At 65.0% G+C, this 21,284-nt stretch overlaps 3 protein-coding genes across 3 annotated transcripts; 2 read left to right on the forward strand and 1 right to left on the reverse strand.

The window, feature by feature from the left end:
- The first annotated feature begins 144 nt into the window (after positions 1-144).
- FAM131A (family with sequence similarity 131 member A) lies at positions 145-5,884 on the forward strand. The gene is given in 7 exon segments (XM_063167189.1): positions 145-200; positions 202-245; positions 1,779-1,903; positions 2,680-2,773; positions 3,023-3,205; positions 3,435-3,563; positions 3,905-5,884. Coding segments are annotated over 7 exon segments (1,077 nt in total). The 3' UTR covers positions 4,351-5,884.
- A 289-nt stretch (positions 5,885-6,173) lies between these two features.
- LOC134423796 (heat shock protein beta-7-like) lies at positions 6,174-8,099 on the forward strand. The gene is made up of 3 exons (XM_063167191.1): positions 6,174-6,329; positions 7,097-7,248; positions 7,758-8,099. The coding sequence occupies exons 1-3, from the start codon at positions 6,188-6,190 to the stop codon at positions 7,944-7,946; spliced, it is 483 nt and encodes a 160-aa protein (XP_063023261.1). The 5' UTR covers positions 6,174-6,187; the 3' UTR covers positions 7,947-8,099.
- Positions 8,060-20,253, reverse strand: CLCN2 (chloride voltage-gated channel 2). Its single transcript, XM_063167190.1, has 23 exons — positions 20,175-20,253; positions 15,683-15,827; positions 15,076-15,207; positions 14,819-14,947; positions 14,159-14,292; positions 13,996-14,073; positions 13,811-13,889; positions 13,124-13,249; positions 12,972-13,056; positions 12,753-12,854; positions 12,585-12,669; positions 12,352-12,507; positions 11,839-11,908; positions 11,544-11,654; positions 11,096-11,309; positions 10,865-10,998; positions 10,602-10,753; positions 10,417-10,522; positions 10,279-10,352; positions 9,355-9,393; positions 8,994-9,098; positions 8,836-8,922; positions 8,060-8,756 (listed from the first exon to the last, which is right to left on the reverse strand). The coding sequence occupies exons 1-23, from the start codon at positions 20,223-20,225 to the stop codon at positions 8,550-8,552; spliced, it is 2,601 nt and encodes an 866-aa protein (XP_063023260.1). The 5' UTR covers positions 20,226-20,253; the 3' UTR covers positions 8,060-8,549.
- Between the last annotated feature and the right edge of the window lie 1,031 nt (positions 20,254-21,284).

Genomic DNA, 21,284 nt, shown 5'->3' on the forward strand with positions numbered 1-21,284 from the left:
CAGCAGTGACGTCTCTGGACGTGCAGCTCCCGGCCCGGCGCAGGCACCGCTCGGGGCTCCGGTACCGCTCGGGGCTCGGGTTCCGCGGCCCGGCCCGGCTCGGCAGCGGCTCCGGCGGGGCGCGGGCGCTGTCCGGGGCCGCCCATGCGGCCGGGGGGCGATGTGGGCGGCGCGGAGCCGGCGGTAGTGCCCGCACCGGGGCCCCCCCGGGAGCATGGGCTGCATCGGCTCCAAAACCACCATCGGTGGGTGAGCGGCGCCGCGGTGGGAGCGCGGAGCGGAGGGAATGGGGGTCCCAAGGCACGGAGGGTGTTAGGGGGACTCGGGGATGCGGGGTGCTGGGCACGGTGAGGGGCTGGGGGTGATACCCCAGGGTAGTGGGGGGCTACGGGGGCTGGGGGATATGGCAAGGGGGAGAGCAGGGAGCTGAGGGGGACCCAGGGGATGGGGCAGTGGTGTATGGGGACTGGCAGGCTGTGAGGGATGTAGGGTACAGGGAACTACGGAGGTGAGAGAGAATTGGGGTATCTAAGTGTGTTGTGTATGCAGAGAGCCTGAGGGCTCTGGGGGACTTTGGTACGTCAAGGATGATGGGGGCTATAGATGGGTGGGGGTTTGGGAGCTGGGGGTGCTGCTCTGGGGCAGCTGGGGGGCCCAGGGAGGGAAGCGAGATCTGGGGGGTGTGGATGTGTAGAGACTGGGGCAATTGGACTGCAGCTCTGGGGGAGCTGGAGGTTGGGGTGAGGGTGCAAGGGGACTGGGAAAGGGGTGTGGGACTGGGGTGCTGGTTCGAGTCCTGAGAGGTTGTGGGGTGGCTATGAGAGAGACAGAGTCGTTCAGGGGGGTGTTGGAGGCTGGGGTTTGCTGCAGTGTGTGGGGTGCAGCGGGGGTGCTGCAGGAGCGATGGGGGCTGTGATCAGAGGGAGTTCTGGAGGCTGGGTTCATGGGGGCTAGGACAGCGCTCAGAGTGTTGCAGACATGCCGGAGGGGCCCTGGGGGTGTTGTTGCTAGGATGTCACCACAGGGTGCCCCTGCCCACAGCTGGGAGTGGGGGCGATCCTCTCTGCAATTCCCAAGGAAGCCAGGGTGTACCCTCAGATGTAGGTGGGAGGCAGCACTTTTAGCTCCCCTGTATCCCACTTCACAGCTGGTTTATGTCAGCCAGGCCCATCTTAGTGCAGGGGAAATGAGGCTCTTGAGAGATACCCCATCTTGCCCCCTTTGGGACTGGCCTTTCATGGAAACTGCATTGTCAGGAGCCCCCAGTTCTTGGGCGTCAGTGCCTGAGGGTGTAGGCACCCATCTGTTTGAGGTGCCAGTGCTGGGAGGTCAAGCTGTTGTGGCAAAAGATGGGTGCAGATGCTTTTATTGACCCTATCCTTTCTTGCTCCTTCCCCTCCTGATCCAGCAGGGAATTGGAGAGGGGGATTATGGAGATAGTGGAGGAGCAGCAACCCCCAGCAAGTTTGGCCCAGTGCTGCCTCCCTTCACACACCCAGCACCTTGCTCAGTCCAGCCCGGTCCAGCTGCCCCCACCCCTGCCAGAGCAGCTGCCAAGCTGGGACAGGTGCCTGGTCCCCAGTGCCAGGCTGGGGACGCGCGTTACCGCTGACACAGGCGGAAGAGGTGCCTGGGCGTGAGTCACCAGCGCTGCAGCAACGAGTTGTGTCTGGTCTCAGACTGGACAAGAAGCTGCCACCACAGGGTCAGCGGGTGGGGGACTGAGAGGGCTGCTGGGGGAATGGAGGTGCTGAGGTTGGCCTCGGCTCTTCCTGCAGTGGCCGTGGACACAACGCTGTGTGTGGAGTGGAAGGAGGTGAAGGCACTGTCACCCCTGAGCGTTGCCCGCCCGCTGCCCCGGCTGGTGCGCCAGGCCTCCTTCGACAGCCAGGACTTCCTCCAGGTACCCCCGAGCCCGGCCGTGCCCAGCTGAGGTGGCCGTGTGCCCGTGCCCTGAGGTGGGGCACCCGTCCTGGCCATGGCCCTGCCAGCTCGCGGTGGCTCGGGGCTGCTCTGACGTCAGCCATGAGCCGGGCTGTATCCTGGGAGAAATCAGTCCACGGTGCCTCGTTGCCATGGCAATGCAATTTGTTGCGCGCCTCCAAATCCCACATCGCTTCCCCCGTGGCCATGGGCTCGGGGCCTGGCATGGCCGGGATGGCAATGGGCACATACAACAGGATGCCTTGGCACGGTGTGTGCTGCCAGGCGGTGGGTGCTGGGTAGCCGGGCCGTGGTGGCCTTGCACATGCACGTGTGTCGGCACAAGCTGGGGCGGGCACAGACTGTGTGTGACACCACCCAGCACAGGGCACAGACACGTGTGAGAGCACACAAGCGTGCAGGTGCATGTGTGTGTACAGTGGAGTTCAGGTGTGAGTGTGCAGGTGTGTGTTTGTGGTCAGTTTGTGTTTGGGTGCCTGCCAGCATGTGTGGGCACACATGGTTACCTGAGCGGGCACGTGCAGGTGTGTACACAGTGCCAGTGTGTGCTGACATTGTGGGAGTGTGTCCTGCTGTGACCACCCCTGCACACACGCGTGCCTGTAATGTGTGTGTGCCCGAACACCCCAGGCCCCCCGGGCTGGGCGCCAAGCAGGGCCAAGCCCTCTCCTGCAGTGTGGGGCTCCCAGAAGGGAAATGGTGCCAGGGCTGTGACCCCGCTGCCCGCTCTGGCAGGTCAATGTTGAGGACACTGTCGAGATGCTGCCCAAGTCACGGCGCGCGCTGACCATCCAGGAGATCGCTGCCCTGGCCCGCTCCTCGCTGCACGGTAACTGCTCACCCAGGGGCTCAGCTGGGAAAGGGGGCTCTCCTGAGCTGAGGGCTCTGGGCCTCTTGGGGGGTCCCTGTCTGGAGTTTGGGGAGAACCAGGGGGTTACCAGTATCACTCAAGAGGAGGACATGGGGGTGCCAGGTCCCATGGACTGGAGGTGGGGAGTGCTGGGTCCTGGGGTTATGGGCTCTGTGGTGGGGACTTGGGGTGCCCCAGGGCATGCTGATGTTGGGGCACATCCCATAGGCATCTCGCAGGTGGTGAAGGAGCACGTGACAAAGCCAACGGCCATGGCACAGGGCCGCGTTGCCCACCTCATCGAGTGGAAGGGCTGGTGTAAGCCAGTGGAGTCACCTTCTGCCCTGGAGAGCGCCTTCAGCTCCTACTGCCACCTGAGCGAGGGCGAGCAGGAGGCGCGGTTTGCTGCCGGTAGGAACCGTGGGCACGGCCGGTGGGCTGCTCCCGACTGCGGCCCAGGGTGGTGGGGCGGGCTGTCTCCATCCATCCATCCATCCATCCATCCATCCATCCATCCATCCATCCATCCATCCATCCACACACACCCATGCCATGGCACTGTGGGCATAGAGATGCCAGGGCAGTGGGGTTTTGGGAGCACCTCCCTGTGTGTGTTTGACCCGTGCCTGTCCCGTGCCAGGTGTGGCGGAGCAGTTTGCCATTGCTGAGGCCAAGCTGCGAGCCTGGTCCTCGGTGGATGGGGATGACTCCAACGATGAGTCCTACGATGAGGACTTCATGCCCTCCACAGAGAGCTCCCAGCCCACCGGTAAGTGCTGTGGGGAGTGGGCTGGGACTGGTGGGGTGGGTGACCCACCCCTGAGGGACAAAGGAATGGAATGCCCACTGCCTGGCACATTCCCCAGCCTGGTCACTCCCACAGAGGGCAGTGCCTGAGCCAGGGATGGGGAATCCCTTAAATGCAACACCTCCGTGCTGCCAGAGAGTGTTTTGCTTTTCCTTTGATGATTACCAGTGCCACGCATGCAACAATTTGTGGGCACAGCAAGCACGGGACTCGTCCCAGCCTGCGGTGCACAGGGCAGGGGGCAGCTGCCATCCCCGGTGCCCTCAGCTGTGGACTGACCCAGACGTGCTGCTTTCCCACAGAGCTGCCAGGCACGATGCCCGCCAGCGCGCTGCTGCGAGACCTGCTGCAGGGCCACCTGTGCCAGCTGGGCGTGCGGCACGGCTCCTGCGAGCCCGAGAGCGACTCGTCGCACACCCTCTCCCCCGAGACTCTCTGCTCCAGCCTCTGCAGCCTGGAGATGGTGTCCCCCTCCGAACTCACTGCCAAACTGCTGGGCTCCCTGGGGGGAGAGGACCTGCTGCTGCCCAAGCTGCCGCCCCCAGCCAGCCAAAGTGCCTTGCGGGGCCTGGCACGGCTCCGGTGCCAGGACTCCCTCTACTCCGTGTCCTACGCCGAAGCCTGTCTCTCGCCCACGGAGGACGAGGTGGTGCTGAGCAAGGACTTCCCGCTCCGCCGGAAAATCTCTGACGTCGCCTCCTCCGGGGTGGCATCGCTGGAGGAGGAGGAGGAGGCCGAAGAGCCCTGATGCCCTCTGGGGTGCCCTGCCTCTCCTGGTGGGGTCCAGGTCCCCTGCTGAAGCCCTCTGGCCAGACCCCACGCTGGGTGAGGGACGGGCCCTGCCACTGCTCCCCCTCGCTACCCGGCTGCAGGAGGGGTCCGGGGGCCGCTGCAGCCCCCCAGCCAGTGTGCCCCCACTGTGCCCCGGCCCTGCTTGGCCACATCGTTGCCCTCCTGGATTTTTGCATGAGAGCAGGGAAGGGGCGCAGGGAAGGGCTTGGAGGGGTCTGTCCTCTGCCCTGATGCCCAGATGTGCCCCCAAAAACTGACAAGACTAAATAAGTGGGGCTGGTTGTTCGCATGTTCTCCCCCAAACGACCCTGGGCTCCCTTTTGGGCACAGTTCCCTCCCCCACAATGGCATGGCTGAAAATCTCCAATCATCCTGTGGTGCCTCTACCACCCCAAGCCAGGGTGGTGGTGGGGGTTTTGCTGTGGGAAGGGCTTTTCTCCTCTCTCCCTGGCCAACTTCTATTGGACCGAGTTTAAAACTGTGAACTGCTGCCTTGGAGCATGGAGCTGCTGGAGGGGTGCTCTGGGGGTGCCAGGAGTGCTGGGGGGCTGTGGATGTGCCGCGATGCTGGGACTTTCTATACTTTTGTAACTACATGGGGCTGACACAGTCAGACTGCAGGGCCAGGAGGGTGCAGGCCCCCAGCCAGGGGGCTTTGGGCCACCAGAAGAGCAGTCCCAGTCCAGCCCTGCAGCAGGGGGTCAGCCCAGCCAGGCGTCCCCACGGCTGCTGTGAGGAATGCAGGGGGCAGAGAGGGGGTAGGACGTGGGGCTGATGTCCCTGTCGGCAAGTCACTCGCCCCTAGCAGGGAACCAAGTGCCTACATGAAGGGCGACCAGCCCCCCCCGTCCTGGCTGGGGGTGGCACCCCCACTCGAGGACCCCCCAAGTCCACGTGAGGGGTTCCAGGCACGTCGTTTGGGGGAGGAATGCCAGTTTTTGCCAACGCTTGCGCGCCCCTTCCCGCATGGCACGTGTTCTCGTGGGGCCACTCTCTCCCCCTGCATGCTGCTCCTCACCCAGCCCGGTCACTGCTCCCTGTCCCCACAGCCCGGGATGTCCCCAGCACCCACTGCACCTCTGCCCCCTGCATCCCCCAGCACCCCACCGACCCCTGCCAGGCACAGCTCCTGTTCTCCCTCCCTGCCATGGGGTGCCCGCTGTGGGGCTGGCCCCCTGCCCTGCATCACCGAGGGGCCGCAGGGGCCAGCAGGCCCCACACCATCAGCTACCACTCACTCACCCCGGGGGCAGTGGCTGCTCCCCGTGGGGCTGGGGGTGCCTGTGGATGGCGGGGGGCTTTGCTCTGTGTGCGTGTGCATGTGCACACCTGGCAGCCCGTGGGCATGTGCACGCGTGTGCATGTCTGGGCCAGCTGCCCGAGCCCCTGTGGGCACCTGTGGAGTGTCCGTGGGGTGCCCACACCGCGGCACCCCCTCCTCCATCCTGCCAGGTCTTGAATAAAGTCACTTGTGCGAGCGCTGCACCGGGCGGGCGCCTCTTCTTGCAGGTGGGGGGCACCTCCTCCCCGGGGAGCGGGGGGTGGCAGGCAGCGGTGGCAGGGATGCAGCCCCAGGAATCGGAGGGTGACAGGGATGCAGCCCCAGGCACCGGGGGTGGCAGGCAGCGGTGGCAGGGATGCAGCCCCCGCCGCGGCCCCACAGGGTGACGGAGGCCTCGTCCCTTATCTCGCATTCCTGCGGACAGGGTGCCTAATTATGGGCATCTGGCGGTGGTGGCTGGGGCGGCTGGACCCTCCCCGGGCAGGGCGCGGGGGCGCGGGCAGCAGGAGCCATGGCATCGCTCTCCTCGGCCTCCACGTACCGCGCCGAGCTCCTCAGCGCCTTCGGGCAGGGGCACGGCGAACCCCGCTTCGAGGGCGACCTGCGGCATGGAGCCTTCGGGGCACGGGGACAGGAGGCGTTTGGGTACCCAGGTACCGGGCGGGGAGGGTGGGGGATGGAGGAGCGGCGCTGCTACCCTGGGGAAGCCCTGCTGCCTTGGGGATGGTCCCCCCCAAGGGTTATCCAGCTGACCTGTGCCTGGGGACAGCGTGGGAGTCACCCCAGTACCGGCTGGGAGGGCTCAGAAGGGCACCCTGACTGTCCCCCGGTGCCCCATGGCTCTCTGGACTGTCCAGCTCCCACTCCCCAGGTGCTTTTGTGCTCCCCCTGTAAGTCCCCAATAACCCCGGTGTCCCTGCTGCCCCGAGGACCACCATGCTGCCTCCTCCCCCTCCCCAGACCCTTTTGATTCTCCTTTTGTCCCTGGAACCCCCCATAGATGTTCTTCCCCATCCCAGACCATCAGGGTATGTCCTCAGCTCCCCTGTGCCCCACACCCTTTGATGTCACCTGCTAGGTTCCCACTTTCTTGTACATCCCCAGTAACTCTAGTGTCCTTCTCTGCCCCGGCCCACTCCCCCCAGACCTTTGTGTATTCACCCTCCTGTGTCATTCCCCTGCTGTCCTCAGGTTGTCCAGTGCCCCTGGAATCTCCCAGTGCCCTCAGGTGCCCCCCCACTACCCCTCCAGGCCCCCAGTACCCCTTTACCCCCGAGACCCCCAGTTCCCCCTGCAATTCCTCAGCACCCTCAATATCCCCAGACCCCCACTGCCACCTGCTACCCCCAGCCCTCCCTCCCCCAGTGCCCAGCCCCTGGGTACAGTGGCCCCATGCCCAGCAGCCCTCCAATGCCCACAGAGTCCCCAGGTGCCATGTACCCCTGCAGCCTGGGCACCTGGGTGCGTGCCCAGGGTGACACCTACCAAGTGGTGGCCGACGTCAGCCAGTTTGAGCCCCCTGACATTGTGGTGACCACCTCCAACTGCCACGTCACCATCCAGGCAGAAAAGGTGAGGCACCCGTGGGGGCAGCACCCCTCTGGCCATGGCACAATGGGGGTCCTGTCCCAGGACACCCCTCCTGTGGGTGGTGGGGATGGGTGGGAACTGGGAATAGCCCTTGGTAGCACTGGGGTAAACGGGAGCTGTGCCTGGTGATGGGACAACAGGCAACTCCTGCTCTACTGCACCTGTCCTTTACTGGTGTAACTGGGAACTGTCCTCACTGCGAATGGGACAAGTGGGAACTCCTGCTCCATTGCCTTCCCTGCCCGACGTGGCAAAGAGGAACAGTTCCTGCTGGCACTGGAGCAGCTGGAATTTACCCCACAAGCCCAGACTTGGGCAGCAGAGGCCTGCTTCCTGCTGGCAATGGGGTAACTGGGAATTGCCCTGGAGTCACTGGGATCTTTCCTGGGCGTCTGGGACTGCCCATTAGAAGCACTGGGGTAACTGGGAATGTGCTGTGGAGCCCACCGTGCCACACTGCGTTCCACCATACCGCTGCTGCCTCCCGACAGGTGGCTGAGGATGGCACCGTCTGTGACACCTTCACCCACAAGTGCCAGCTGCCCGAGGACACGGACCCGCTGTCGGTGAGCTGTGCCCTCACGGAGATGGGCACGCTGGTCATCACCGTGCGGCGCCGTGCCAGCCCCGGCCCCGGGCAGCGCCCGCAGGGGCTGCACCGCAGCGAGGCCGTGCTGTGAGCGGGGACAAAACGCTCCCTGCCCGGAGCCTGCCAGCCCCAGCACCGTGGTGAAGCTCAGCTGGTGCCCACTGGCTGTGGCCCTCTCCACCTCCAACCCCACAGTGCTACAGCTCTGTTTATAAAGTCCTTTTATTAAATTAATATAAAAATCTCTGTATTTACATGGGGAGAGGTGCACAGCAGAGAGGCAGCAGGACCCCCTGTTCCCAGCCATGAGGGGCTGAGCACAGGGGCAATGCCCACCCATGTCCCCGTGGACACCCCAACCTGATGCCCCCTCCGCCCCGTGCCACCCTGAGAAGGGACACTGTGGTGCTGATGGAGGGTGTGAGGGCAGTGGCCATTCTGGGGGGCACCGGGGGCTGGGGGGGTACAGAGGTAGCAAAGTGGGAAGCCCCAAGAGCTGGCAGGTCGCTGGGGAGCAGGGGCTGGCTGGGATCATTTGGCTGCTCCCCAGCCCAGGGAGGGCCAGAGGCACTGGATTGAGAGTGCCCACTGCTGTGCTGAGCCTGGCATCAGCGGGCTCAGGGTGGGCACACCCCAGCACCTGCCAGGGGGCCCTTGTGGCTTCTGGGGACACAGGGGGTGGGTCTCAAGGGTCTCACTGGCCCTTGGGGGTGTTGTCATCCTCGTCGCCGCCAGGGCCAGCCTCGCGGGGCATGTGGTGGTGCTGGTGGCGCTCCCAGAACCGGCGCAGGGCCGTGGTGTCGGCCTCGCTGGAGCTGGCGGTGCTGTCGCGGAAGCTGGCGAGCGGCGGGCGCACCTTCACCCCCTTGCCCGTCAGGGAGCCCTCGATGGCCTTGCGCAGCTGTGGGGACCCCAAACCCATGGGCAAACACCTCCAGGTGCTGCTCTGTGCCCCCCCAGCTGCCCTGTCCCCAGCTCACCTCCTTGAGGGTCACCATGCCCACCAGGCGCCCAATGCTGGTGACGAATGCGTGGTCCAGGCCCAGCAGAGAGAAGATGGTGTGGGTCTGCAGGAGGAGGGGATGAGTTGAGGGTCTGGGGGTTGTGGGTGGGGATCTGGGATGGGGTGAGGGTGCACCTTGTGCAGCGAGGTGTGCTCCACCAGCTGGAAGGGTGCGGGGTCGATCTTGGCGCTGCTGAAGTCCACCAGCTGGTCCAGCTGCACTTCTTCCCACTCCCGGATCTGGGGAGGTGCCATTGGGCAGGGTAAGGGGTACAGCCTCCCTACAAGGGCCCTCCCATCCTCCTTACACCTTACCACACCTCTCATCCTCCTTACACCTTACACCTTACATCCTCCTTACACCTCCTTACAGCTGGTCTTATGCAGAAATCTGGGTTATCCACCCCCTACCTCCCCATGCCCACCTCATGCTCTGGCACCCCTTTGGGATCCCTCTGAGCAGGAGGGTCCCGCCTGTCTCTGCCCAACCCCTCACCTCTGCTGGGGTCATCTTGTCACCCAGAATCATCTCCTCCTGCAAGAGAGGTGTGTTGGCACAGCCCTGAGGCTGCTGCGGGCAGAGAACGGGCAGGGAGCGGTGGGGAACAGCGAGGGTGGAGGCAGCACATGCAGGCAGGGCACGGCGAGGGTACAGGCAGGGAACAGGCAGCACGTGGGCAGGTCAGGGAACGTGATTGGTTGACAGGACATCGGTCACACCCTGATTTGCTGCAGTTGGACAAGTCAAGCTTGTGATTGGTGGAGAGAATGCAAGGTGTGCCATGATTGGCTGAGCAAAGTGGGATGGATCTCGCGGTTGTGATGGCTGGAAGGCTCCACATCCTGATTCCTGGGAGGGTTTGGAATGGGGAGAATGCACACCAGGATTGGTTGGGTGGAATCGTAACTGTCCAAGATTGACTGCACAGATACTGGCCCAACATGATTGGCCAAGCAGAATCTTGTCAGGCCCCTGATTGGTTCAGAGAACTCCTGCCAGGCTCTGATTGGCTGGGAGGAGCTGTGCCCAGGCTGCGATTGGCTGCAGCTTACCACAATGGAAATGCGGACGCGTTTGGCCTTGTGATAGGCTGTGCCCTGGGCCTGGCCCGGGAGAGACAGCAGTTAGGGGATGGGATGGGATAGAAAATGATGGAAAGGGATGGGATGGGATGGGATGGGATGGGATGGGATGGGATGGGATGGGATGGGATGGGATGGGATGGGATGGGATGGGATAGAAAATGATGGAAAGGGATGGGAAGGGACAGGCAGGGTTGAACAGGAATGGAAAGGGATGTGACAAGAATGGGCAGGGCTGGGCAGGGCCAGGCAAGGCCATTCAGGGATGGGAAGGGCTGGGCAGGGCCAGGCAAGGCCATTCAGGGATGGGAAGGGCTGGGGAGGGACAGGCTCTCACCTCGGAGGGCTCTGGGGTGGCATTGGCACAGAAGAGGTTCTTGAGGGCGATGCCAGTCTGGTCAGTGCCGCCAGCTGCGGGAGGAGAGGGGGTGTCAGTGGTGGGGACACGGGGGCCAGGGGCCACATGCAGACTCACCTGCGGGGCTGTCGGCCGGGCTGCTGGGCGGCCGCTTCAGTGCTGGCTTCAGGGGCTTGCGGAGTGAGGTGCGGGCAGGGGTGCCCGAGGAGGTCTCTGTGCTGACCTGTGGGGGGATGAGTGTTGGGTGATGGTGGTGGGGGTCACCCTGGCCAGGCATCTCCCAGGACGGCTGCAGCCCTCACCTGGAAGCGGATGCTGGAATCGGAGAGCTGGTGCCCGTCCTCGGGCAGCACGTTCTGCCGCAGCATCAGCAGCCGGCGCTGGGGGCTGAGCTGGGTGCTGAGCAGGGCCCCCACCTGTGCCCGCTCAATGGAGCCCAGCAGGATCATGGACTCTGCAGACACAGCAAGGCGCCACGCTGGCTCCTGATGTTCCCTCTGCCACCCACCCATGGCACGCTCCACAGCTGCCGTGGATGCTAGCAGAGCTCCTGCCTGTGTCTCACCAGCTGACTCCACCAGGGGCAGGTTCTTCATCTTGGTGCTGTTCAGGACCTGCTGCAGGTCCCGGTACTTGCAGTTGAGGGTGACGTAGCGGATGTCCCGCACCATGATGTCCTCCACCCGCACGTTGTATTTCCTGCCCAGGACAAGAACAGCGGCCTCAGAGTAATGCCACCAGCTGCCCTAGTGCCTTGGTGAGGGGTTTGGGGTTGGGACAGGGGACACAAACTCACTCGTGGTGGCCCCAGCCCAGCTCAGGGAGGTAGGGAAGCTTCTTGATGCGGATGATGCTGTCGTAAAGGGAGGGCTGTAGGCTCTGGGCAACGGCATTGGCCAGGATGACAGCGATCATGACGGGCAGGATGTGCGACATCTGCCCCGTCAGCTCGAAGACGATGACGGCCGTGGACACCGTGTGGGTAACAGCACCTGACAGCGCGGCCGCTCCTGCGGCCACCGCCAGGAGATGGGGGAGGGCTGTCAGGTATTGCCCACCAGGCTGGGTCCCCGCCCTGGGTTCCCTCTCCAGGGCATCCACCACATATGGGGAGCCCTTGGGACCATGCGGGGACATTCCCAGTGGGGGCATCGCTCCCAGTTCCAGGGATCATCACCTCAGCTGTGGGGCAGCATCTCCAAATGATGCCCACCAAGGCGTCCCCATTCCAGCTCAGAGCTTACCCACCACGGCGTAGCCCCCTGGCACGATGCGGTAGGTGTTGCTGTCTGTCTGGATGCCATCAGGGAACCAGGCTGCCATGCTCTCCCCCACCAGGCGCCCAAAGGCTGCCCCTGCAGGCACAGAGGGGCTGGGAACGGGCTCAGGGCTCTCCCAGTACCAAGCCCAGCCTCACGCCCTCTCCTCTGCCTGGTGCTGCCAGGGAAGGGGACATCTGGGGGCACCCACGGGTGCCCAGTGTGGGCTGAGAGGTGGCTCCCTCCTCCCGCTGTGCCCACACAGGGGGCAGGGTCTCACCAATGACGAAGACGGGCATGAAGGCTCCACAGGGCACTGGGATGGTAGTGGCCAAGGCTGACATCCAGAACTGTGGAGCAGACACCCATTAGTTGCCCTCCCTGACCCAGCTCTGCCTCCTGCCCCTTCTGTGACCCTCAGCTGGGTGCTGTAGAGCAGCACGTGGACACCACACCCTGCAACGGGGCATGGCCTCCTCCCAGGGGCACCCTGCCAGTTCCTTCCTGGTGGCACTTGGTGGCATCTGGCCAGCACCTCCCTGGTGGCACCTAGGAGCAAGCAGCCAGAACCTCCCTGGTGGCATGTTGGTGGCTCCCAGCCACGATCTCTTTGATGGCATGCCAGCACCACCCAGCAAACACCTTGGTGGACTCTTGGAGCAGCCACCCAGTACCACCTTTTCTGGTGCCACCTTTCTGGTAACAATCTGGCACCTCCCTGATGGCATCCAGAAAATCCTCTCCATTACCTCCTGGTGGTACCTTGGGGATGACAGGGGAAGTAGGCACCCACCTTCATGAGGATGAAGACAACAAGTGTGACGAAGACGTTGGAGCGGGGATGGAGCCAGGCCTCCAGGATGCCCAAGTACTCAAACTCATCATTGATCCCCTGCTTGGCCCACGTCTGGTTGTCAAAGAGTGTCACCAGGGTGTCCTTCTGGGTGAGCTGGTGATGGGCAGGGGTCAGCTGTGGCTTGTGGTGGCCCTGGGGTGGGGACAGGTGTGCCACCCCCCGGCAGGTACCTGGCCAGCCATGAACTGTCCAAAGCCGGGCGGGAAGGTCAGCGTGGAGATGATCAGCGTCACCAGGGCGGGGAAGAGCAGGCGCCTGGCAGGGGGCACAGGGCAGGGGGTGATTTTCGTGCTGCCCCAGCTCCACCACCCTGCAGCTGGGCACTGCTGGGCACCTACTTCTTCATGAGGAAGCGGTTGATGGCCTTCTGGCGGCGCATGAACTTCACGATCTTGCGGTTGAAGTAGACGAAGAGCGCGCCCCCGAAGCCGCTGGCAATCCTGGGCAGAGCCAAGGGAAGAGGTGTCCTGCTGCCACCACCAGCACCACCAGTGCCACCAGCGCCACCACTGCCACCCCTGGGGCCACGGGATGGCTGCTGGGACAGCCACACTCACCCAATGACGGCAAAGGCAGGCAGCTCCTGCAGGTCGAAGGGGAAGTCGAGGCGGAAGCGGGTTTTGAACAGTGCCGTGATTGTCTCTGGGGGATGGTGGGGCTCAGTAGGGCTGGGCAGGGGACCCCTGTGCCCCCACCCTGCCTGAGGTACCTTCATCCTTGTTCCAGACAGCGAGGACACGGAAGATGAAGGCGCTGAAGGTGGCAGCGAAGAAGCCGCGCCAGTAGTTGCGGACGGCAAAGAAGGTGGAGGTGACCTCGATGCTGAAGAGGACGCCTGGCATGGGGGGAAGAGCACAAGGGAGGTGGAGAAACCCAGGCAGGCCCTGGTGCCTGGCACGCGTCCCACCCGGAGTCCACACTCGTGCACAGCCCACGGGGGTCTGGCTGCCCCACGGACACACTACAGGGCGGTTCCAGGGATTCCCTGGCAAAGCACAGAGGGCACAGCACAGCGGGCACAGCACGAGCGAGAGGGCAGCACAGGGATGTGGGCAGCGACACGAGGGGTGGGAGTGGGGTGCACACAGATGGACAGACAGACAGATAGGGCAGCAGGCAAAGGGCAAGGAGAGAGTCAGACACGTCACCAACCTACGGGCAGGGCTCAGCGGGGCTGGAGCGGGGAGCTCCCTGGAGCGCAGGCGGCAGGGGAGAGGACAAGAGCGGACGTTACACATCTGGGAGGGTGCTGCCCGCTCCTCCCTTCCTCCTCCCTGCCGAGCAGCACTGCCCTCTCCCATGCCAGCTGTCCCGGGGTCCTGCTTGCCTCTCCAGGTGGACCCTGCTGCCTGGGCAGGAGGTGTGGGGGTTGTGGGGCGGCCCAGGGTGACCCTACCTCCGATGGGGGCGGCGAAGCAGCAGCCAACACCGACAGCACAGGCAGCTGCCAGCATTTCAATGTTTCTTGCCTCATTCTGTGCGGGAGAGAGGAGTGAGTGGGCACTGTCCCCCAACCCTAGGCACTGCCAAACCTGCTGTGGGCACAGGTTGATCCTTCTGGGGCCAGCCTGCCTTGCTCACCTCATAGAAGCCCCCAAAGAGGGAGAGGAAGCGGCTGAGCAGGGTTGCACACATGCTGGCGATGTGGACAAAGGGACCCTGAGGGGACAAAGGGAGACTGAGGACATTGCCCTCAGCCTCACTCCCTTGTCCCCTGCTCACCCTGCCCCGGCACTGCCCTCACCTCCTTGCCCAGGGGCATGCCACTGCCCAGGGCACACGTCAGTCCGATCACCTTGGCCACAAAGGTCTTGAAGGTGAGGTACTCCTTGAGCACAACGCCCCGCAGGATGGTCTTCATCTCGGGGATCCCTGAGCCTGGTGGTGTGGGGACAGCCTTGATCAATAGCCGTGAAGGGAGGACAATGCCCCATGCTTCTGGGGGCTAACCCTTGATGCTTTGCCATACCCCACTGCCACAGGAAGGTCCCAGAGACTCCTCTTCCCACAGTACAATTAGCAGGGACACCCCCATGGTTATGTGGTTATGAAGCAATTCAACCCACAGCCCCACAGGGACCCCAATTTCACAGCCCCCAGGAGACCCTCTGAAGATCAGGTATAAGCCCTAGGAAGACCCCCAAGCCTGCAAGCCTCATAGCCCAGGAGGAAATCCACCCCTCAACTCACAGGAGACTCTCTGAAGGCCTCTCTCTCTCATAGGCCTTAGAAGTTCCCCAACCCCATAGCTCAGGAATGCATCCAAACCATAGTCCCTAGGAGACCCTCTGAAGACCAGCCCATATCCCTAGAAAGGCTCCCAGGACCTCCAGGGAGACACCCAGGCACAGCCCCAGGGAGTGGACACCCAGTTTAGGGTACAGGCAGCCCCTTGATGCCCTACCCACGGCCTGGGGGGCAAGGATCTGTGTGAAGCCAGCAGAGAAGGTGATGAGCACAGTGGGGTAGGTGACCCAGGCCATGTACTGCAGCAGCACGTTGGTGTTCAGGCCCCCGTACATCCACTTCTGGGCTGTGGGGACAGCCAGTCAGAGGGGTGGTGGGTGGCAGGGCACACGCCATGGCCCTATGGCACATGGCATGGCCTATGGCATGGCCACTCCCTGCCATGGCCCCAGGAGCCCACGGGTACCCGCCTACCTTGGAGGCAGGTGGCGATGGCGAAATCCATGGCCCAGCTGACCAGTGCCATGACCAGTCCCAGCAGTATAAGGAAGACCCAGTCCTCACCCACCCTGGAGATGAGGAACCGCTGGCACTGCAAGGCGCAGACTGTGGACACAAGGGCGGGTTCAAGGCTGGACGCCCCAGGGATGGGGACCCTGAGGTGGCAGAGGCCGGCTGGCAGCAGCACTGACCCAGCAGCACCGAGCCAGCGCAGCTGGCACCGTTTGGTGCAGGAGCACTGCTGTGTCCAGCTGCCACAGCCAGCTGACTGCACAGTCGCACACTGGGCATGCACCTCCCAGCAGCTCGGCCTCCCTGGCACGGCCCCAGGCACGGGGGCTGGGGGCCCCCATCCCCGCAGCGTGCCCGGCTATTTCGGGCCATTGTGTCCCTGCTGCCCGGCGGGCAGGTGGCATTGTCCTCGGCGCCGGTGTCCCATGACAGCCGCAGAAACTCTACCCGCGGCACCGCGGTGGGGTGGGAGCCCAGGGAGTCGTGGCAGTGGGGTGGGAGCCGTGCCCGACTGCGCTGCCGTGGCTGGGGCTGTGCCCACCCGTGTCCGTGTCCCGCTGACCCTTACCCCGACAGGGGCCACAGCGGCCCTGCCTGTACTCCAGCAGCTCGGAGGGGCTGCGGGGCTGGGGCGTGTCCCCCTCCTGCAGCCGCAGCCGGGCCGCCTCGTCCTTGGCAAAGGTGCCCAAGTCCTGCGTGTAACGCCCGTACATCTGGGGGAGAAGGACAGACAGCAGTGTCAGGGCAGCTGGTGCCCCAAACCCGGCAGCCAAGTGGGGAAACTGAGTCAGGGCAGCAGTGGGCATACTGGCACGGCCTGCCAGGTGAGGGAACAGCCATTGCATCCCAAGGCTAAGGGGTGGAGGCACCTGTGGGAGTGCCCGATGCCCTCCAGGGCATGGGAAGGAGCCAGGCAGATAAGGTGAGTGTGGATCAATGGTGATTGTTTTGCCTGCATGCCCCAAGCAGGCAGCTGAAACGTCGGTACCAGTCTCTGGCCCTGCCCAGGTGCCCCAGGCACTGCACTGGGGTGGAGGGTGTGGAAGGGCCTCCGGTGATGGGAGCGTGGCCAGCTTGGCCAGGAGACTCTCTGAGGGCTGGTACTGGGGCTGTGCTGGAGCTCTGCAGGCACCACACTCCCACATTGCTAAGAGCAAGGCTGGGATAGCCCCTCCAAATGCAGCCTTGGCAGGTCATACGTGACATGAGCTGGCTGGTCTCAGCTGGCAGCAGGGAGCCAGAAGGACAGTGAGGGACAGGATGTACCCCCAGTTCCAGGAGAGAGGGAGCACAACATCAAGCCCAGGGCGGTCCCTGGGCTGTGAAGAGGGGGATCACATAGGGATCACCCCCTTTCCTCGGGTGCCTCCTGCCTGGCTGCGGCACGTGGCCTGGCCCTGGCAGGGGGTGGCCCTGGCAGTGCCCCTCACGCTGGCCAGGAGCTCTTTGTGCCCGTGTTCCCCGCTGAGCCGGGGGCATTTGTCCCGCGCTGGCGGGCACTGCCAAGGACTCGGTTGCTTGGTTTCTGCCTCGCTCCCCCCGCACGACCTGAATGCCAAGCGCCAGAGGTTGGCCCGGCACAAAGGGAGGCTTCAGGACGGCGGGGGCCCTGCCAGGCTCCCACGTTGGGACAACGTGAGCCCCATGCCGATGGCGTGCCCACCCGCCGTGCCGTGCCAGCGCAGCGCGTGGCTGCCCGGCCGGGGCGCAGCTGCCCCGCTCCCGGCACGGCCCGTGCCAGCGCCACGGGTGGGCACCGTGCTCGGCACGTGGGCAGCCAGCCCCGGCTGCTGGGGACAGTGCCCACCCTGCATGCCCGGGTCCCGTTCACAGCCCCCTGGCACACGGCAGCTCCCCGTGGGGACGGCAGGAAGGTGCAGACGGGGCAGCACTCCTGCCCAGGTCCCTTGGGCAGAGAGCTGACAGCAGCCAGAGCGGCGCCGGGTGGATTCTCTGCTCTCTAATACCCAGGTTGTGCCCAGCAGCAGGAGGGAGGGTGGGGATGTAGGCACAGAGAGGAGGGTGAACTAAGTTCCATTGCTGACCCTGTCCTGGCATGGATTTTCCCCAAAACTCCTGCTCAGCATGGGCTCAGAGACTCCTTGCCCTGTGGAAGAGAGCTGGGGGGAAAGGCACGACCACCTTGAGGGGCCAAACCCAGCATCGGCTGCCAGAGGAGGACCCCGGCCCCGCACGGGGTCTTGAATTCAAAGGCTCCCTTTGGAAAACGCTTGTTTGCTCTGGAAGATGAAATGGGCCGGCACCCCAGGAGTGCTGTCACCCTGCCAAGCACTTGCCTGCCTGGCCCCACTCCTGACCCATGGCCAGCCCAAACCAAGAAGGAAGCACCCCCAGGCTGAATGCCCCCCCAAACCAGCTCTGTGTCTACCTCCTGGGGCTGTGCCAGGGGCTGCCACGCTGTCCCCCCAGGTGCTGGGGCACACGTGGGATGCCCAGTGCCAAGTGCTCCAGCCTGGTTGAGGGTGGTGGGATTTGCTCCCCCTCTGCCTCCCTTTGGAGCCCACCCCACTTATAACAACAGGGATACAAGCAAAGGGGCCATGCCACCCTGCTGCCACCTGCCACCCTGTGCCATCCCCTGCCACCCCTCTGCCCCATGCCACTGCCCCACAGGCAGGACATGGGACCCCCATGGGTGCCCAGTGCCGAGCAGCCACAGTTACTGTGCCTACAGCCCTGGCATGGCTGTGAAAGCCACTGGTGGGCTCTCTCCTTCCTCCTCCTCCTCCTCCTCCGCTTGGGTTATTTTTCCACAAAGGCCTTTTGAAACACAAACAGCCCCGGGACTCCAGCCTCTGCCGTGAAGCAGCTGAACAATCACAGTGCCGGGCGGGCAGGGAGCGGGCACAGGGGGGGCTGCCGGGGGGCACTCGGGGACACGGGCACGGGCCAAGGCCGCTGTGCTGGTCCTGAGCTGCTGCGCTGCAGGCACTGCCTGTGCCACAGCCCCTTGGCTCTGCCAGCCCGTGGTGCCCGCTGTGCCCGGGCGATGCTGCGCCTGGGGCGGGCACTGGCATCTGGTGCTGCTGTGTCCCCGTGCCAGCCTGTCCCACAGCACTGAGCTGGCCTGGCAGTGGCGCCCACCTCCTCATGCCCAATGCCAGCCATCCTTCTCCCCTAAATTTCCCCCAAGAGAGCTTTTAAAGCTAAAGGGTTGGGGGGTCCTCTGGGCTGGCAGCGGGCAGGCAGAGGCCGGGGGTGTGTGTCACGCTGCCCGTCTTAGCCGGGCTCTAATCACCCTGAGCGGCTCTGCAATGAACAAGGGCAGTTTGTCAAGCTTAATCCCCCCCACGGGGCCCATTGCTCCCTGCCACAACAGCCTGGCATGTGGGGGACACTGGGGCTGATGTGCACCCCAGCAGCCTTGGCATGTCAGGGCTTCCCACAAACACCTGTGGAGCATGGGGACTCCAGGGAGACCTTTAGGTCTGGGGCCCCAAGACCCATGGCATCCCAGGGCTGGTGAAATCTGGTCAGGGAAAGGGCATGGGGTAGGGACAAAGGCCTTTGGACGTAGCTGGGCACAACCTGCAGCCTGGCTGTGATGACTTGGCTGTGGGCACAAGCAGCAGGAACTGTCCCAGGGCTGTCCAGCTCAGACCAGCCCATGCTAGGCTCCAGCTGGATCCTGATCTTCCTGCCAGGTGCTGGCAGGAGCTGGTGGTGCCTCAGATGCACTGGGGAGGGCTGGGCACTCCTCCTGCCCAGCACGTGCCCAGGCAGCTCCCAAAACGCAGGTGTGAGGTTATGGGGCAGGAGCCCACGCCCAGCCTCACCCACGAGCCCCAGGCACTTCCACGGGCCTCACGGAGCCCAGAGGCCACGGGGATGGGCACAGGAGCACTCAGGGCACGGGTGCTACCCTGCCCGAAGAAAAGGAGGGCAAAGTCTGCCGGTGCTGAGCACGGCTGCCCTGATGCCAGCCCAGCGTGCCGCTCCCCTCGCGCTGCCCACAGGCTCCTCCGCCCCGCGGTGCCCGGCTGGCACGGCCTCTCTGCTCACCCACCGTGACCAGGGCGCCCAGGGGGGCCCTCCGGAGCTGGCGGCAGGGAGAGGCACGGCCAGCACTCACCCCTGCTCCTGCCCCCGAGTGCTCCCTGACTCAGCCCTGCCGGGAAGGACAGCGGGGTCAGCAAGGCCGTGGAGATGACGGCACAGCCGGGGCTCCCACGGCTGGCTGCTGTCCTGCAGCCACCTGGCAGGGGCAGCCTGGGGTGAGCGCTGAGGGGCACGGCCAGAGGAAGGGTTTGGGTGCTGGCAAAGGCAGTGCCGAGGGTACACAGAGCAGCAGTGCCCTGACGCTGCCCAGTGTGCCCATGCTGGGTGGGTAAGGCTCAGCAGAGCCCGCCTTGCACACAGCAGCCGGCCTGGGCAGCCGTGGGCACAACTCCGTGGCCAGGCAGTCCCTGCTTCCCTGCACAGCTCCCTGGCCCTGCCTGTCCAAATGCCTTTGCCAGGGCAAAGTACCGTCCGCCTTGGGCACCGTCCCAAGCTGGGGCCAGGGAAAAGAACCTTTGCCCGTGGTGTCTGAGGGCCGTGGGCAGCGGGGGGGCTGGGGAAACAACGGGCAAGGAAGACACCTCAAGACAACGGGACAGCCTGGTGCCGGTGGGGAGGCCTCTGAGGCAGAGGAGCTGTAAACATGGGGCTAAGGTTGCAGGCAGGGGAGATAGCGTATCTCGGGGGCAGAGGGCCGGGACGGGCATCGCGGGGCAGAGAAGTGTGCCCGGCTGGCGCCTCCGGGGCCCCGCAGGGTAGGCATCCCCTCCCGGGGCAGAGGGGTGTGCCAGGGGGTGGTGAGGGGCGTGCAGAAGTCCTGCCCTGGGGGTGGGGGCTCAGCCAGGCTCCTCCACAGCCGGAGGGGGCTGCGGGTGACATCTCAAACAGGAGGCAGCATCCCAAACAGGGCCCCGCGCGGTTCCGCCGCCCTGAGCGGGGCAGCACCCCCAGACCCCCCCAACCCCCGGGCGTTCCATCGCGCCCCGTCCCGTCCCGTGCGGCACAGGTGCTCGGTGCCCGCCCGGTGCCGCGGTACTCACCAGGGTCTGCTCATACTGCAGCGCCCGCTGCGCCTCGCTCTCGGAGGCCATGGTGCCGCCGCTGCCGCCGCTCCGCTCCGCGCCGTCCCGGTGCCGGTGCCGCTGCCGGTGCCCGCGGCGGCCGCGGCTCCTCCCGGACCGCTCGGGGCGGGCCCGGGGCACTGCCCGGGGGAGGGATCGGCCGCGCTCCGCCTCCGCCGGCAGCGCCCGGCACCGGCGGCGCCCGTTACCGGCACCGGCGGCGCTGGGCACGCGGTGCCCGGCCGGGTCAGGGGCAGTCCGGCCGGAAGCTCCGGCCTGTGGCGGGACCCCATCCACGGCGGCCTTTGCCAGGATGGTTCCCCCGGGCAGCCGGTGGGTGCAGGTGGGGGTAAAAGCTGCCGTGGGTGAGGTGACCGCGGGCCGGCTCCCCCGGGACACCGTGCGCCCTTTCCCGCAGGTACAAGGGGCTGCCGTGGGGCTGGCGCTGCTTCCCCGTGGGTTCCCCCGGGTCGGATGTGGGATGACCCTGCAGACGGTCACCCCAGGCTCATGGCCATGCCCGGCTGGGGGACAGATTGGTGGGGGCAGAGTGCCTGAGGGCTGTCTTGTCACTAAGGGCACGGGGGCAGCTGTCAGTGCCCAAGGAGGGCAGGGCACCTTGGCACTGTGGGGACTTCACCACGCAAAGCTGTCAGGGAGCTCATCCTTACCGTGATGCTGCTCAGCGTCCCGGCACTGCCAGCCCCCAGCGAGACAGGTGGGCTCCACTCTTCCTTGCTGAAGTCTCTGGGCAGCAGAGGCTCAGTCCTCTCCAGAGAGGCACACGGGTAGACCTGGGCACCAGCAATCCCTGGGGAAGGCGCTCCGGCATGGCAGGCTGGCTGCCGGGACCTCTGCCTCACTGCCACCACGGGCTCAGGGACAGGGCACCACGGCAGCTGGCAGGGCCACGCTCACCCTCCTCCCCAGGGCACAGGATGGCACTTTTGTGGCAGGAACTGGGTGCAGGGAAAGGCAGAGCTGTGGCACTGCTGGGCTGATGCTGCGGGATTGGGAGCGGGCTGGTTCTCACTGCCCAGGTGCCACCCTCTGGTTTGACGTCGGCACCCTCAAGGGTGGGTGACAATG

The sequence above is a fragment of the Melospiza melodia genome, chromosome 12 (assembly GCF_035770615.1).
Source record: "Melospiza melodia melodia isolate bMelMel2 chromosome 12, bMelMel2.pri, whole genome shotgun sequence".
Classification (NCBI taxonomy): Eukaryota; Metazoa; Chordata; class Aves; order Passeriformes; family Passerellidae; genus Melospiza; species Melospiza melodia.